We start from the raw sequence: 16,531 nt of genomic DNA, 5'->3' as shown, positions 1-16,531 counted from the left end.
TAAAAAAAAAAATAAAATTCACCTGGATTTCAATTTTTTTTTTCGCTTCTGCATCACATGGTTTATACCCAGAACTCTGGTTCATGGTTTAGAATGCCCAACTAAGACAGCCAGCTAGTGGCTATGTGGTACAGGTGTCCTTAGCACCAGAAAAGATCCTGGTTGTCAAGTGCAGCATTAAGGTTTATCCTGCATGGCTCTTTTTAAGAACTCATGATAGTGTAACATGAAGATCACCTGCACTGCACTTAAGTCCTTACCTCTTTTAATGGAAGGATAAGTTTTGTAACCTGATCTTTCCCTACAAACTTGCCCAGGATTTCATAAGAATCATAACTCTTGCTTCTTCGTGCCTCCATGACTTTGGAGAGGATCTGCTTCACTTCCTTCTCTTCAGCGATGGCACCAAACAACTCATGGTTAAAAATCTTTGAGAGAAAAAAGCCAAATGGCAATTGTCTGCAATTAGCAAGGTATGTCAACAGAAGCAGTCTCTGATACATCCAGATCAGGGGAAAGAAGTTGATAGGACTGAAATCAGATGGTGGAGTTCTATTAGATTACACTTTTTCAAGGTATTTCAGGGACCAATTACTGAAAGACAACCAAATACAGAAACACCTAAAGGTTTGTACTAAGGGGAAACAAAACAAGAATACTACACAGATTTACATATATAATCCTATAATATACAGACACTTTTTCTTTGATATTACCAAAGAGTAGCTTAATTTCTCTTTAAAAAACTCATATGATATTTCCAACTTAATTATCACAACTGATGTGTTTAATTTAAAATGTTTAAGTGTCTACATTTTTTTATGAATGAACAAAGGCTGTGTGGCAAATTTAGTTTCTTCTTAATCCTACCCCCCCCAAATGATCACATTATCCAATTTTAAAAGTTGACTGTTCATTGTTTTTCATTATTATAAGTAAAGCTTTATACTTTAATATAAACCCCAGACTAAATATATCTGTGATTCTTTAAAACAGATTCTTGGAAGTCATTGAAATTTTGCTTATTTTAAAGCCCTTAACACACAACATCAACTTTCTTTCTAGAAAGGTTATACTAAAACTCATAACCTACTAGCAATAGCAGAATGCCCATCTCATGTCACTTGAATCAGCTTTTAAACCTCTGCTGATCTAAGAGATGAGACAGTACATTATTTTCATTTCTATAGGCTATAATTATTTCTAAGTTTGTGAACTGATTTTCTGTCCTTTGCCCACTTAGACAGTGAAACTCCCCTTTTCCAAATCTTACCTCAATCATTATATCTAAACAAGAGTCCAAATCCCCAACTTGTAGCTTGTGGGTGAGGCCTTGTAGCAACATGTACACAGTGAAAGTTAGCACATGGACCTAAAATGAAATGTACAGTAAAAGTATGAGTGGTTTTTTTTTTAAGATTTTATTTATTCATTTGAGAGAGAGCGAGAGAAAGAAAGAGTGCGTATGAGTGGGCAGGAGGGGCAGAGGGAGCAGCAGACCTCCGCCCCGCTGAGCAGGAATCCCGATGCAGGGCTTGGTCCCAGGACCCTGGGATCATGACCTGAATGAGTCAAAGGCAGATGCTTAACTGACTGAGCCACCCAGGCACCCCCAGAATATGAATAGTTAAGAATACCACACTAGAAAAAAGAAATAAGGTCTAAGTATTGTAGAGAGCACTCAAAGTTTATATCTGTCATTACTGTACGGAGAAGCTTTGACAAATACTACCATCTAAAAGATTTTAACCAATTGATCACTTTGTACAAAAGATGCTCAGAAACACATTACAGTGCTTGAATCTATTACTGTGACTAAAACGGGCCACTGATTTATAAAGAAAGGCATGAGAACCTTGAGCCAACCTGTGAATTAAGGAGCCTACCAATGCTGAGTGTAATCAAAGCTGTCATGAAGGAAACAGACCAGTTTTTGCCCTTAATAGTAACCACAGCTAACTTTACTAAGAGCTTACTCTGGGGCCTCAGGAACCAGTGGGATGAAAACAGAAACTCTAATACTCATTTCACTGGAGTTTCAGGAAAGGACAGAGTATAATGCAGAAAAAGTATCTGGAGAAATAATAGCTCAAAACTCCCCAAATTTGGTGAAACTCAGCAAATTTCAAATAGGGTAAGCAAGCTCAGACACATCATAATCCAACTACTGAAAAATAAAGGCAAAGAAAAAGTCCTTAAAGCCGCCAGAGGACAACAATGCATTACTTAGTTTGGACAGTGATTCGACTAATTGTGGAGTATTCATCAGAAAGTCTGGAAGGAAGTGATACAACATTTTTAAAGTGCTGAAAGAAAAGTACTGTCAATGAGGACAGAGGACTAAAATCATTTGCTGCCACCATACCTGCCCTACAAGATTGCTGATGGAAGTCATTTAGACCAAAGGAAAGTAATCACCAGAAAGAAACATGGAAATTGAGAAATGAAAGAATAGCAGAACTGATAAATATCTGGGCAAACACTATTTTTCCCTCTTGAGTTCTTTAAAATATGTCTGGCAATTACAAGCAAAAACTACTATTGCCTGACGAAATTTTCAATATACAGATCTGTAATAGACAAACTACTATAAAGCAAAAGAAAGGTGAAGGGATCCATATGGTGGTAAGGTTTCTATATCCCACTCGAAGTCATAAAACATGACTTCTAAGTACGCATGTATATGGTAATTCCTAAAGCAACCATTAAAAAAAGAAAACTTTTCAGAGAGACTGTTAAATTGAATACTGATATTTTGTGTTAGATTTATAACCTATAGTTAGAAGCTTACCTTTGAGCAAATCTAGATACAGAAAGGAAAGCTACCTCCCAGGAGTCTTGACTGGGTGCTTGAAAAGAATAAGCTACAGTGTTTCTCAAACTTGAGATCACTCAGGCATCTTACTGAAATGCAGATGGTGTAGGGCAAGTGTAGGGCCCTAAGCTGTACATTTCTAACAAGCTCCCAGGTGTTGCTTATGGCACTTGTCCAAGAGCCACTCCTGGAGTTAGTGAGGAGCTAGCCAGCTATGTCACTACTCAAAGAGTTTTGTATTCCACCTGGAGATCCTATTATTATTACTTATGTCATATCATTTAACTCCTAAAAAATGTTTATGTTCTTTATTATTCACGTTTGTGGTAATACATTCGGTATGCATTCAACAAGGATATTTTTAAGAATTCAGAAAATATAAACCTTCGTATCAAATGGTCTGGGAAAAAAAGAGGTTATATAACCAAGGCCTAGAAGCATCTTTATAAAAATCAAATATAAGAATTTTTTTAAAATATATTTTTATTGTTTTTTAAAGATTTTGACAGACAGAGCAAGTGAGCAAGCACAAGCAGTGGAAGTGGCAGGCAGAAGGAGGGAGAAGCACACTCCCTGTGGAGCAGGGAGCCGGATGCGGGACTGGATCCTAGGACTCTGGGATCATGACCTGAGCCGAAGGAGATGTTTAACCAACTGAGCCACCCTGGTGTCCCTAAAAAATAGGTTTTTACAATGCTGATTAGAAACTTGTGAATATTCTTGATTGCTATCTTGGTGGATCAACTTTACTGAAGATAGACCCAAATCACCATCACTTAGTGCTCAAATTGCAAATACTTGAACTTCAATTCAACTTGAATGACTGCAAGGCACATAATGCAATTTACCTGATATCCACGGACAAGGGTAGTCTGTAATTCTTTTAAAATGTATTGTAGGTAGCGCACACCCAGATCTTCTATTATTTTTGCTAGAGTGCTGCGTGCAATATCTCTGATTTCCTGTGCTCTGTTCTTGAGGAGGGCACATACTTTCAGCAAAATACTAGAAAATGAAAAATTGAAAAGCACTAATCAAAAAGCAAGCAAATAAAATTACAAACATCCTTTTGTCTCTTATTCAGTACCCCAATTTCCCAATTGGGATTCTAAATCACAGCAAATTGTGACAGTACTTCTCTTCCTCACAAGAGTTTCAATAGTCAGAAAGAAAGAAACACTTTTTGAGTTTCACTGAACTTTTCTAATTTGTCACACAATATACCTTGGCAGATTAGCCTCCATAACTTCTTGAGGAAGGGACTGCATCAGTTTAACCATGGCAAAAGCTAAAGGAACTCGAACTACTTCCTCATCATTCACAACCTTAGATTTTATGAGCTTGTGTTCTTCTTCCCTTTTAGTCTGTAAGAAAAATTTAGGTTAAAGTAAAACAAAAATAAATGGATGGGGGACCTAGAAACACTTGTGCAACCTTGCAGTTGAAAGATAAGCTCTTTTGATACATCTTATGACCATTTCTAAGTTTATCATCTGAAAAAAATAAATTATGCAGTTTGAGAATAACCTTTTAAAATTATAAAAATAGTAGGAATAAGGTTTTTTCCCCAAAGAAGCAACCAGAAAAAAATAAAGCCACATTTTCACCGACACAGATTAACACTGCTGTGAAATATATAAAAATCCTAAGAGATTTGTATCAATTGGGATTTTTCAAGAGTTTACATGACACTTGTTGGTATATAAGAAATACAGCACCTCAAATAAGTTATATCTACAAATATACAAAATGATCATGTCAATATTTTATACTAGGTGCTGGTAAACTTCTGTAGAGGGTCAGATAGTTAATATTTTTGGCTTTATGGTCTTGGATGAAGCTATTCAACTTTGCTGTGGTAATGCAAAAGCAGAATTAGACAATATATAAAACAGTAAGTGAAACTGTGTTCAATAAAACTTTATTTACAACAGGCTGCTGGACAGATCCAGTCCATGGACCACAGTTTGCCAATCCATGTTTTACAACTGAAGGAAAGGCTCTGACTTCATGAGAATCCACTGTTAACCAGGAAGAAGATGAATTTTGAACATCAGAGAAGTGCCCAAGATGTTGATAAGGGAAACATACTCTAATTTTTAAAAATTTTCTTTTCTTTGGAAATGAGATTCATCTAATTAACTGCTTTGGAGATAGAGAGCATTTATCTACCACATGAAAATCATAATGAAGGAACACTGATGCTTAGCTGCAACAGGAGAGGAACCCAAACATGATGAGACAAATCAAGGGAGGTAAATTCTTAAAGGTTGAGGTAAAAGAAAATCCAAAAGCTGAAATCAATTAATGGTTAGGAGTCTCAGTCTGACAGGATCCCACAAACATCCTGGTTCACACAGACCTCCTGAACCCCAAGCAGAATGATTACCGTAGATACGAGGCATTTGTGGAGTCTGGGTAGGATATCCCCAGTTATCGTTCCTTGGATATTTTTAATTGTTCTCTCCAATTCTTCCTTATTCCGAGGAAGGAAAGAGATAGACTCCATGATACACTCAGGTTCTTTAGCTGATGTCTCTTCACGACTAGCTGGATCAGGGTTTTCTAATTCCTTGTTGTCGTCTGACAAAGTTTTACATTCGTTTTCCTTCTCTTCCTCATCCATTTGCTCTAATTCCATGGTTTCATGTTCTGGCAACTCAATCACTTCTATTGTGTCTATGTTTAGTAAACAACAAAAGTCACTTTAAATCAAATAAGGAAACAACACAGTTGTGTTACATAGTCTTTCCCACCAATATCTAATAAAAACTATCTAGTTATCAGTATGGGTAGGTAGGCCGGGTAAGTGATGAGGAAACAGCACTAAATGAAAGGGTTATGGTTTTTTGCTTTCTTACAGTTTGGAGCCTAGTGAGGAACAGAGACAGGTAAATCAACAATTATGAGTGTAGGACAGCAAGTACAGGGTACTTTGGGAACACACCAGGAGACTAGGCCGGAAGGAGATTCTTAACCAAAAGAAAGCTTCCAGGGATGCCTGGGTGGCTCAGTGGTTGAGCCTTTGGCTCAGGGCATGATCCCAGGGTCCAAAATCAAGTCCCGCCATCAGTCTCCCTCTGCCTATGTCTCTACCTCTCTGTGTCTCTCATGAATAAATAAGTAAAATATTAAAAAAAAAAAAAAAGAAAAAAAGCTTCCAAAGTACTGTGGGTGGAGGTTTCCAAAAACAAAAACCTATATTTATGAGCATGAAAAACATAATGACGACCAACAATTCTCATGCAGAAATGTCCCTTACTATATAGGGTTCAGTTTACTAAAGAAAATTAGGCAGTGCAGTACTATGGGGCAAGTCTAGGCTTGGCTCTGCTAACAATCCATGTGACCACAGTCAATTAACCTAAGCCTAGTAGGCTTTGGCTTCTTTATCAATAAGATGGAGATGGCACCTACCTTGCAAGGCTATTGTGAGGATTAATTGAGATAAAGTTTATAATGCACCCAAAATATGTTTGACAATGCACCGACTTTCAAAAATGGTAGCTTTTAGTCTTTATTTTGTTTACTGGCCATGTAGCTTTAGGAAAGTTACTTTACATTTTTGAACTGTAATTTCTCATATCAAAAATAATGGGGTAACTAACAACTAAGGTTCTTATAAGATTCTTATGAGAACAAATGAGATAATATCTATAAAAGGCCCAGGTCATAGTAGGTACTCAATAAATGTTTCAAACTTCAGTCATATCTAAGAAGAAAGAGACAGTTAAGCAAATTAAGTATTTTAATTTTTAATGTTTCTTTTTATGCAAAATTGCAAAATGTAGATCCCACTGCCTGAAGATAAACCATTGAGGGGCTTTAGTACATCAATGGTTTAAAAAACAAAATAGTTCCTATAAATTCAAACCAGTCTTTGTTATTAATTAGCGTGGCTCTATAGTAATTTTACTGTGAACCAAAGAATTAGAAAATTTTGAATAGGAAGGAATGTTGGGAGTAGTGCAAACTGAAGGCCAGAATATTTCAATGTCTTTAGCAAAAACAATCTATTCACCCATTTAAGTGTTCATTTTTTTCTTTTAACAGGTTAAGGAAATTTCTAATTATTCCTTATTTGATATCATGGATACTGAATTTAATCAAATGTTTCCCTTTTGTCTCTTCAGATGACCACATTTTTGAATGCGTTCAATTCCACTAACCAGTTATAACAACTTCGTGAGTTTGTGGAGGCTTCCTCTATCAATCGTCTCAAATAGCAGGCATAACATTGAAATTATCCATTCCTTAAATATTTATAGAATTTGCCTATAAAACTGTGAACCTGGTATGTTCATCAGGAGAAGTCTTTTAATTATAGAGTCAATTTCTTTAGTGGTTAGAGAGAGATACACCCAGATTTTCTATTTCCTCTAAAGCCACCTTTTGTATTTTATTTTTCTAAGAATTTGTATGTCTAACTCAAGTTTTCAAATTTGTAAGTACTGGGACACCTGGGTGGCTCAGCAGTTGGGCGCCTGCCTTCGGCCCAGGGCGCAATCCTGGGGTCCCAGAATCGAGTCCCACATCTGGCTCCCTGCATGGAGCCTGCTTCTCTCTTTCCCTGTGTCTCTGCCTCTCTCTCTCTGTCTCTCATGAATACATAAATAAAATCTTAAAAAAAAATTTTTAAGTACAAAGATCATAACATTATTTTACCTTTCATTTAATTGTGACCTTTTAAAGTTTCTAATGTTGTTTATTGTGCCTTCTATTTTCACTGACCAATCTTGACAGAGCTTTGCCAACTTATAATCTTTCAAATATCTATTTTTAGATCTGATGATCCTTTCTTATTATATCTACTTTATATTTCATTAACTGTTGCTCCAATTTTTAATTCTTTTAAATTTTGCATTCATTGCTTAATGTGCTTTCCATACATGCAGGTGTAAAACTGTATTTCTACATAAGTAATCTACAGCTCAGATTTTTTGGACCAGCCTTTTCTACTGCTAAATAAGTTTTTACACAAATTTTCAAACCCTCTGCTTTAACTTTCCCCTGACTCATTCACTGGTCACTGCTTATAGGAGCAGAAAAAGATGCTAAGCTCAATTCTGTCATCTTTAATTCATTATCATCAATTATCCAAAAATAGAATGGAAATTTAGTTTAAGAAAGTTTTAAAAACTTACTTTCCTCATTCTGAATTTTTCTCATTTGTTCTTCAAGAGTTCTGTGGTCAAAGTGGAATGCTTCTAACACAATTACTAGCAAACTGTTAAAAAAAGGTACAAAGAAATGTTTGATTCACAATATCATTTGACGATTACAAGGAAACATTTAAAGACTTACAGACATTAAAATTATTTTTATCAGCTTTAGTTATTTTTGACTTTAACAAACATTAGCATAACTTCATTAACAGAAGGTAAAAGTAAACCGAGATTAAAGAGATTGCTTTAGGAAATAATCCAAAATTGATTATTTTCTTTTTCTTTTTTAAAGATTTTCTTTATTTGATAGAGAAAGCAGGCACACACAAGCAGGGGGGAAGCAGGCAGAGGGAAAGGGAGAGCCTGCCAAGCAGAGAGCCTGATGCAGGGCTTGATCCCAGGACTCTAGGATCATGATCTTTGCCAAAGGCAGACGCTTAACTGATGGAGCCACTTAGGTGCCCCCAAAGTTGACATTTTAAAAATAAAACAAAAATAAGTTTGACCATACATACCTGACACCCAACTTTTGATTGATCTGTCCTGTCTGTAAAACATGAATGAAATGTTTCAAGTAATATACATATGCTGACCAAGAGAGATGTCTGCAAATAGCTCCAATAACTTCTGTGGCAGCAATGGTTATATTTTCATGCTGTAAAACAAATCCAGAGCATCAATACAAAATAAACATTTCCTAACAAAATATAGGGCTCATTTCATGTCTAAGCTACTGTCTAGCTTAGACAGTAGGTGATCAGCAATTACAGCAGAGTGCCCTAACTATACTCCATTTCCCCTCCTAGCTGTAGGAAAAGATGCCTATTAAATTAAAGGAGTGACACTGTACTTTAATATGCTTAAGCCTACAGGCTGTGTATGAAATTAAATTCATGTGTAAAAAGTTGACAAATGCTAAAGTTAACTTTAATGCACAGCTCAGCATTCAAGAGTACACTGCCTTGGAGACAGCTCTTTCATACCATCATAGAGAATAGGGACTGGATTTATCCTCATACCTTAAAACAGAAAGATAGACAAAAATATATGAAACAGCAGTTTTCAGATTTTGGACATCAAGCAGTACAGTTCAGTGTTCCCTGAGAGAAAGGCAAATGAAGTGTGTCTTATAATTGCCCTAATTCACTGTGTGAGAAGAACTGTCAGGTTCTTTTCATAGGAGGAGAAACACACAAAGGGCTCAGTGGTCTCCCTGATGTACGGAGGCAGAGTTGAGGATGTGGCCAACTAGTGTCCAAAGGGCAGAGCACCAGAGAGGAGAGAGCTACACAGAGAGGAAAGCTGCACAGGCATACCAAGAAGCAGCAAAATACCTCTCACAAGAAGAAAAACCAACCAGTTGAAACAGATCCCCAAATGACACAGATGACAGACCTATACTAGACAAAGGCAGTAAGACAAATGATGAAATTACATTCTATAAGATCAAGAAGGGAGAGGAAAGCAAGAACATATTAAGCAGAGAGAGATAAGAAATAAAAAAAAAAGGCCCAAACTTAATGTCTAGAAATGAAAAAGACAGTTCTGGGAGGGAAGACACACTGGATGGGATTAAAAGCAAATTAGAATCTGCAGAAGAAAAGATTAGTGAACTTGGAGATATAGTGATACAGAAATGAAACAAAATGAAACCCAGAAAACTAATTTAAAAAAAAAAAAAAAAGAGCCTCAGTGTATTTAGAACAAGTCTGAATGACCTAATATTCTGGGGTCTCCAAAGGCAAGAAGGGGACCCAAAAGTATCTTTGTAGAAATAATATCCAAAATTTATGTTTGAAAAACATTACAACTCAGTAGATCCAAGAAACTCAACAAACCCCAAGCACAAGAAACAAGGAAACTACACTAAGGCACACTGTAATCAAATGATTTAAAACTAGTGTTAAAGAGAACATTTTCAAGGCAGCCAGAAAAAAAAAAAAAGATACACTCAGAGGAACAAAGACAGGAATGACTTCTTGTTGGAAATTATATAAGCCAGAAGGTAGTAGAGCAATTATCTTTAAAAAACAGAAAGAAAAAAAAAAAACTTGTCAATCTAGAATTGCATACCTAGAAACAGTCTGTAAAAGCAAAAATGAGAAAAGATAAATAAAAATTGAAAGAATTCATCAACAATAGACCTGTGCTACAAAAAAATTTAAAGGAAGTTTTCCTGTAAGAGTAAAATGATACAAGATTATGTCTGGATCTACCCAAAGGAATGAATGGAAAATTGTAAATAATTGGAAGAGACCAGAAATTATAAATAAGTAAGCAGATATAAAAGATCTTTCCTTATTTTGAAAATCTCTTTAAAAGATAATTGACTGTTTAAAGCAAAAATACTAACAATGTATGGTATGGTTTAAAACTGATACAGAGGTAAAACCTACAAAAAAACAGCTCAATGATAACTAATAAGCCAAGAGAGATAAAATGAAATCATTTTAAAAAGCCAACTAATCCAAGGAAAAAAAAAAGAGACAAGCGGGAAATAAATAAAATCAACAATTTAAACCCAACCATATTAATAATATTAAATGTAAATGGCCGGGGATCCCTGGGTGGCTCAGCAGTTTAGTGCCTGCCTTTGGCCCAGGGCGCGATCCTGGAGTCCCGGGATCGAGTCCCACATTGGGCTCCTGGCATGGAGCCTGCTTCTCCCTCTGCCTGTGTCTCTGCCTCTCTCTATGTCTATCATAAATAAATAAATAAATCTTTAAATAAATCTTTAAAAATAAATAAATAAATAAATAAATAAATAAATAAATAAATAAATAAATGTAAATGGCCTAAGACCAATGAGAAGGCAGAGATTGTCAGATTTGATAAAACCAAGACCCAGTTATACACTATATACTAGAAACCAACTGTAAATATAAAGTGATAAATGTTAAAAATAAAACACTAAAAAGATACATCATGTTAACATCAATCAAAATAAATATAATTTATGTTTTCCATCTACACCTTTTCCTATTTTGCTGCCATCAAAGTATAAGTTGGTTGTGCTTACTGACTTTAAACTGGAATTTAGGGGAGTACTTTTTATTTAGGTAATTCTTTAAAAATTTTTGAAACAAGAGGAAATCTAACTTTGCACAACACCATGTGATCAACACAGTGTAAATTCAAGTCACAAATCCTGATATCACCTCAAATACACTTAAATTTCTGGGTACTGCTTTTCATTAACCTAATCAATAAATATCTATCAAGGCCTTACAACATGCCAGGCAGTTTTTGGTACTATGTAGTAAAATAGTGAAGACAATCCTTAGTTCAAATACTGATTCTCATTCTGTACATCTTTGAGAAAGTTAAATATCTCACTTATTCCCAGTTTACTTTCCTATAAAAGAGTAACAAGAGTCCCCGCAGGGTTAAGCTGTGGTGAGGATGAAGTAGGATTATTCCTTTAACTGGTATAGTGCTAAAGAAAAGGTAGCTATTGTTTAATTCATTTCTTATGAGCCATTTGGAAAAATAATGATTGTTAATGCTGATTAATGGCATTTACCATAATTAAGTCTTATGATACAAAAATAAAAGTATGCTATGTTGTAATGTGATCATTTATTTCTAAGAGGGGAAATATTTTGTGGTTGGCCTTTCTGAGCTAATAATAGTTAAAATAAAAATTATAGCTATCATTTATAGAGCATTTACAATGTGCCAAGTACCATTCTGAGGGCTTCAGAAATATTTTAAATCTCTAATTATGGTGACAACATCAATATGTATGTTACCAACTCCATATGCATTTTGGAAAAGTGTGTCCTGGTATGGGTAGAGGTTTAATGGTTTCTAGATCTCATGTCCTACCTTGAGCATTTTCTCATCAAAAATTGGAGTCATGGCATAAGGCATGATGTAATTCTGAAGAGTTTTAGAAGATAGTACAACTTTGCCTTCCATTAGTTGTTTTGCCAATTTCTTCAAGGCTCTTGCTCTTCTGTGAATCTGTGAGTTAAATAAAGTAAGAATTAGTTACTGAACACACTTACCTACAACTAGCTCCATTTCAGCATGTTCCTTTTCCATGAAAAGATTAAAGGAATGAAATACAGGCCATGTGTTATGTAAGCCTGTAACACCTGTGCCTTGATTCGCTTCCAGAGATAGAATCCATGGCATTTGCTTAATGATAGATCCTAAAGTATTTATACATATATTAGAAAATGGCAGAGAAATATGACGCTATTGTTTTGGTTTGTAAACCAAAAAAGAAAACAGACCCCAAGAAAATGATCATTTCCTGCACTAATTTGACTGACAATCGAAGACCAAGGAATGAGAAGCTCAAAACTTTTTGGAAAATTGTATCTTTTTAAATCTTTTTAAATGAGCAGAACAGTTTGAAATTCTTATTTTATACACAGAAAAAAAACAACACAGAAGTGTCTTCTACCTGAATGTGTTTCATATTCTCAAAGAAGTCCATTTCTGGATCATGGCAATCAGTAAGCTGCACCAAGTCTTTAAATTCTGGTTGATATGGAAAGGTTTGAATTAAACAGGAAAGCACTGTGGTATAATCCTGTTGAATATTCTGTAAATGCCAAGTTAAGAAAAAAATTTTTTAAGAATTTGCTATCTAGGTAATACTAAGAAACACAGGAAAAAAGCTACTATAATTTTTTTTGTACATTTTTTTTTAAGTAAAACATTCCCACTGTAAACACAGAGGGGGTCACTCTCCTTCCTATTCCCACTCTCAAGAGTTTGAAAGTATTGATGCAATGAAGTATTTTAATTAAACGTACTAACCCTGACTGCTTTTCAACAACAGCATAAGTAGGGAAAAATAAAAACAAAACTAAAACCCATAACAGAAGTACGTAAGAGACAAAGATACAACTGCAAACCCAAATACCTCTATCTGGTTCTTTAATCCTTTCCTTAACTTCTCCAGGAGTGAACGATGAATGATTTCCCTGTATTCTTTCTCTGTGACATTCAAGGCAGCTAGCTTTTTGATGATACTCATTAGGCACATGCTGGCATTATCACTTAAAGACATGTCTCCTAACTGGAAACAGGAAAAAAAACCCAAATTATTCTGTGTAATAACTATAATATGGCATATTACTTTCCAATGGAAGAGTTTACAAAATGTTGCCTCTCTTCTATGTAAACTCTCTCCTAAGAAATGTCCCCCAAGTACATCATACCTAAGGAAGAACCCGATGTAGGGCTAGGCAGGCATACCTCAGAGGTACTGTGAGTTCGGTTCCAGACCACCACAGCAAAGTGAAAATCACAATAAAGTGGGTGAAATGAATATTTTGGTTTCCCAGTGCATATAAAAGTTATGTTTACACTATACTGTAATCTATTAAGTGTGCAATAGCATTATGTTTAAAAACACAAGGTACATACCTTAATTAAAAAATACTTATCATGATCTGTGATTTCAGTATGTAATAATCACTGATCACAGATCACCATGACAAATATAATAATAATGAAAAAGTTTGAAATAACTTGAGAATTGCCAAAATATGACACAGAGATATAAAATAAGCAAATGCTGTTGGGAAAATGGCACTGATAAGACTTGTTCAAAGCAGGCTTGCCACAAACCTTCAATTTGTAAAAAACAAAAACAAAAAACCCCCAACAGTATCTGCAAAGTGTGATAAAATGAGGTATGCCTATAGTAAATAACTTTGAAAAATCATGCTTACTGAAAAATAAAACTCTGATTTGGAAAATATGATGAAGTAGACTTTTCAGTTAGTTTTATTTCTCAAAGCAAAAAGAACAAAAGCACTAAGCCAGTTTTCAATATTCAATATCACATGATCACTGAAAATAACAAAGTTGGCTGATATAATTCTGGTTAGTTGTGTTCCAGTTTCTGGTTTGAGCAATGTAGGTAGTGAACGTGGAAAAAGTATTGCCAGCTCAGCCAACCAGGCAGTGATGTGGAATTCTCTGTGCTGGAATTTGACATGAAATATGAAGAATTAGCCCCAGATGGGGAGATTACTTTTTCATATATTACATAATTATATAATACCAGAGAATAACTATAAAATGCCACCAAGAGATTACGGATACCCTTACATAGTTAACAATAAACCAAGGGTTTTATTTTCTCCAGTTTAGGTTTTAATTGAGTGACAAAAACATAGTACTTAATATCGTCCAAACCCTTTATATTTATCAATAAAAGAGGGCACATTGTCAAATAATATAGAAATGAAACTTCAAAAAACTGATATAATTGAAATACTATAAAACTCATCCTTTTAAAGTGTACAATTCAGTGCTTTTTTAGTATATTCACAAGGCTATGTAACCATCACTGCTATCCAACTTCAGAACATTTTCATCAGCCTCAAAACAAAACCCTGTACCAATCAGAGGTCTTCCCTCCCCAAGCAGCCCTTGGTAACTACTAACTTACTTTCTATCTCTATCAATTTCCCTATTTTTCTTTTTAAATTTCCTGATTTTACTACACAGCTTTCAGATTTTTCAAGGTGCTTCCACATGCATTATTTTATTCGAGATATTGGTCTTTTAAATCATGAGAATGTAAAATCAATCAATCAATCAATCAATCATGAGAATGTTATTCTCATATGGTCTTCACCAAACAAAATAGCCTGCAACTAAAAGAAAATTTAGTTATACTATATGTTGGCAAATTGAAATTTTTTTTTTGTAAATTGAATTTAAATTAAAAAATATTTAAAAAATTTTACACAAGAACTCTTGTCTTGCTCAAAACACAAATTAAGAAATCAGGTCACATAGTTGTGTTATCAAAACAACGAGAAACAATTCATAAATGTTTTGCTATAAAAACCTACCTCCATATTATAGAAACAATTATGCATAACTGGAATTAGGTAGTTAACATCCACAGTTTGCATCTCTTTAATGTAAGAGGTGATTGTCTGGAATGCTGAGAAGCGAACATCAAAGTTGATATCATCAAGATGTCTTTGATCAAAAGCGTTAAGCTACAAGAAATGAAAACATTGAAATACAGAAAACAGATGAAGGTATATAAATCTTAAGCAAACAAAAATGATAATACTTTTGAAGCAAAAGAGAAATAAGACTTTCTCTCTTACCTTGACAACATCAGTAATATATTTTAATCCATTCTCAAAATCAGAAAGTGTCTAAAAGGAATCAAAATAGTATATTATTACTGAATAAAATCTTAACTTTTCTGCCCCCCTCTCTTCAACTCCCTCTTTCCACTTAAATTTATATGAAACATCATATTGGCACCAAGAAAGCTGTTAATATGTGTTATATGTCAGATATCTTTTTTAAAAGGGGTTTGGGGTAAAAATGAGTATTACAGACCTGGAAAACTGTACAAAGCAACTGTCTTGACAACTTATTCTTAATAACCGAGAAGAGTTTTGCTAGAGGCTTGAGGAAGCTTGTAGGCTCCAGACAATGTTTTAACAGGTTTTGTACTGTCACCAAAATATCAACCTCTGTATCCTTAAGAAGAAATATTAAGAGAAATCACATTTCAGTAATTTAGAAAACTGGTCAACTTGACTTTGTTATATACCACAGACACTCTGTCTCAAATAAATAAATAAATTCTTAAAAAGTGGGGGGTGGGGCCCTCGGTGGTTCAGTTGGTTGGGCATCTGCCTTTTGGCTCTGGTCATGATCTCAGGCTCCTGGGATCAAGCCCTGTGCATCAGGCTCCTTGCTCATTGGGGAGTCTGCTTCTCCCTCTGCCTCTGCCCCTTCCCACCCTTCATGGTCTTTCTCTCTTTCTGTCTCAAATAAATAAAATTTTTAAATATGTATTACTGCATAGAAAACAATCATGAATAAGAAGCACAAGTAGTAATTATAAAAGTTGTTTCACAGGCCTTTAAAAGTTCTTAGCATCTTAACATAAAATCCACAATAATGTCCATTAAAAATTTCTTCCTTTAATTCTAATAGAAAATAGAATAAAACTGTCTACTGTCTAGTCCAAAGAAAAATCCACACTTCCGGTTGTCTATAGATTTGTGGTCTCCCTACTCCTGAATTACTGTGTGGTAAGAGATAGTGTAGCTACTAAAGCTTCATTAAATTTGAGCCACAGGAAGACTTTTTTACTCGAGATTGAACTAAGGTTTGAAAACCATCTTAGAAACTCAGCTACAAGTGATATTAATATAGTCTAACTTTTCATTCAGTTCTACAACTGTGATCCATATATACGATGCACTTCTTGGGATCCAGATTTTTTACTGATCAAAGTGAGAGAGGGAAAAGAATCGTGAAATGCATTGGAAGCTAAAGAAAGGATTGATGATGAATGCTTCCACCCTTTTGCTTGCCCCCATTCCTACTTCTGTTCCAATGTTTCTCCTCTGTTTTTAATTTTATATCTCTGTGTAAAGTCTTTTCACAAATACATCACAGAATCTAACCACCGAAGTTACTGCTCGCTGATTAATCTTAATAACAAAGTGCCACTTTAAAGACAAAGCCAGGGTGTCCCTGGGTGGCTTAGTGGTTTAGCGCCTGCCTTCGGCCCAGGGTGTGATCCGGGAGTCCCGGGATC

At 35.0% G+C, this 16,531-nt stretch overlaps 1 protein-coding gene across 1 annotated transcript in view; it reads right to left on the bottom strand.

Moving 5' to 3' along the window:
- Positions 1-16,531, bottom strand: part of UTP20 (UTP20 small subunit processome component) — a 96,537-nt gene that overhangs the window by 18,005 nt on the left and 62,001 nt on the right. Inside the window, exons 33-45 of the mRNA XM_038558807.1 lie at positions 15,316-15,459; positions 15,075-15,125; positions 14,808-14,960; positions 12,860-13,015; positions 12,395-12,535; positions 11,809-11,946; positions 8,496-8,635; positions 7,960-8,042; positions 5,205-5,494; positions 4,040-4,179; positions 3,664-3,820; positions 1,274-1,372; positions 261-428 (exon numbers count right to left, since the gene is read on the bottom strand). Coding sequence (XP_038414735.1) covers positions 261-428; positions 1,274-1,372; positions 3,664-3,820; positions 4,040-4,179; positions 5,205-5,494; positions 7,960-8,042; positions 8,496-8,635; positions 11,809-11,946; positions 12,395-12,535; positions 12,860-13,015; positions 14,808-14,960; positions 15,075-15,125; positions 15,316-15,459 — 1,860 coding nt within the window. The remainder of the gene's footprint in view (positions 1-260; positions 429-1,273; positions 1,373-3,663; positions 3,821-4,039; positions 4,180-5,204; positions 5,495-7,959; positions 8,043-8,495; positions 8,636-11,808; positions 11,947-12,394; positions 12,536-12,859; positions 13,016-14,807; positions 14,961-15,074; positions 15,126-15,315; positions 15,460-16,531) is intronic.

The sequence above is a fragment of the Canis lupus genome, chromosome 15 (assembly GCF_011100685.1).
Source record: "Canis lupus familiaris isolate Mischka breed German Shepherd chromosome 15, alternate assembly UU_Cfam_GSD_1.0, whole genome shotgun sequence".
Lineage (NCBI taxonomy): Eukaryota > Metazoa > Chordata > Mammalia > Carnivora > Canidae > Canis > Canis lupus.
This window is presented reverse-complemented; position numbering and strand designations above follow the sequence as displayed.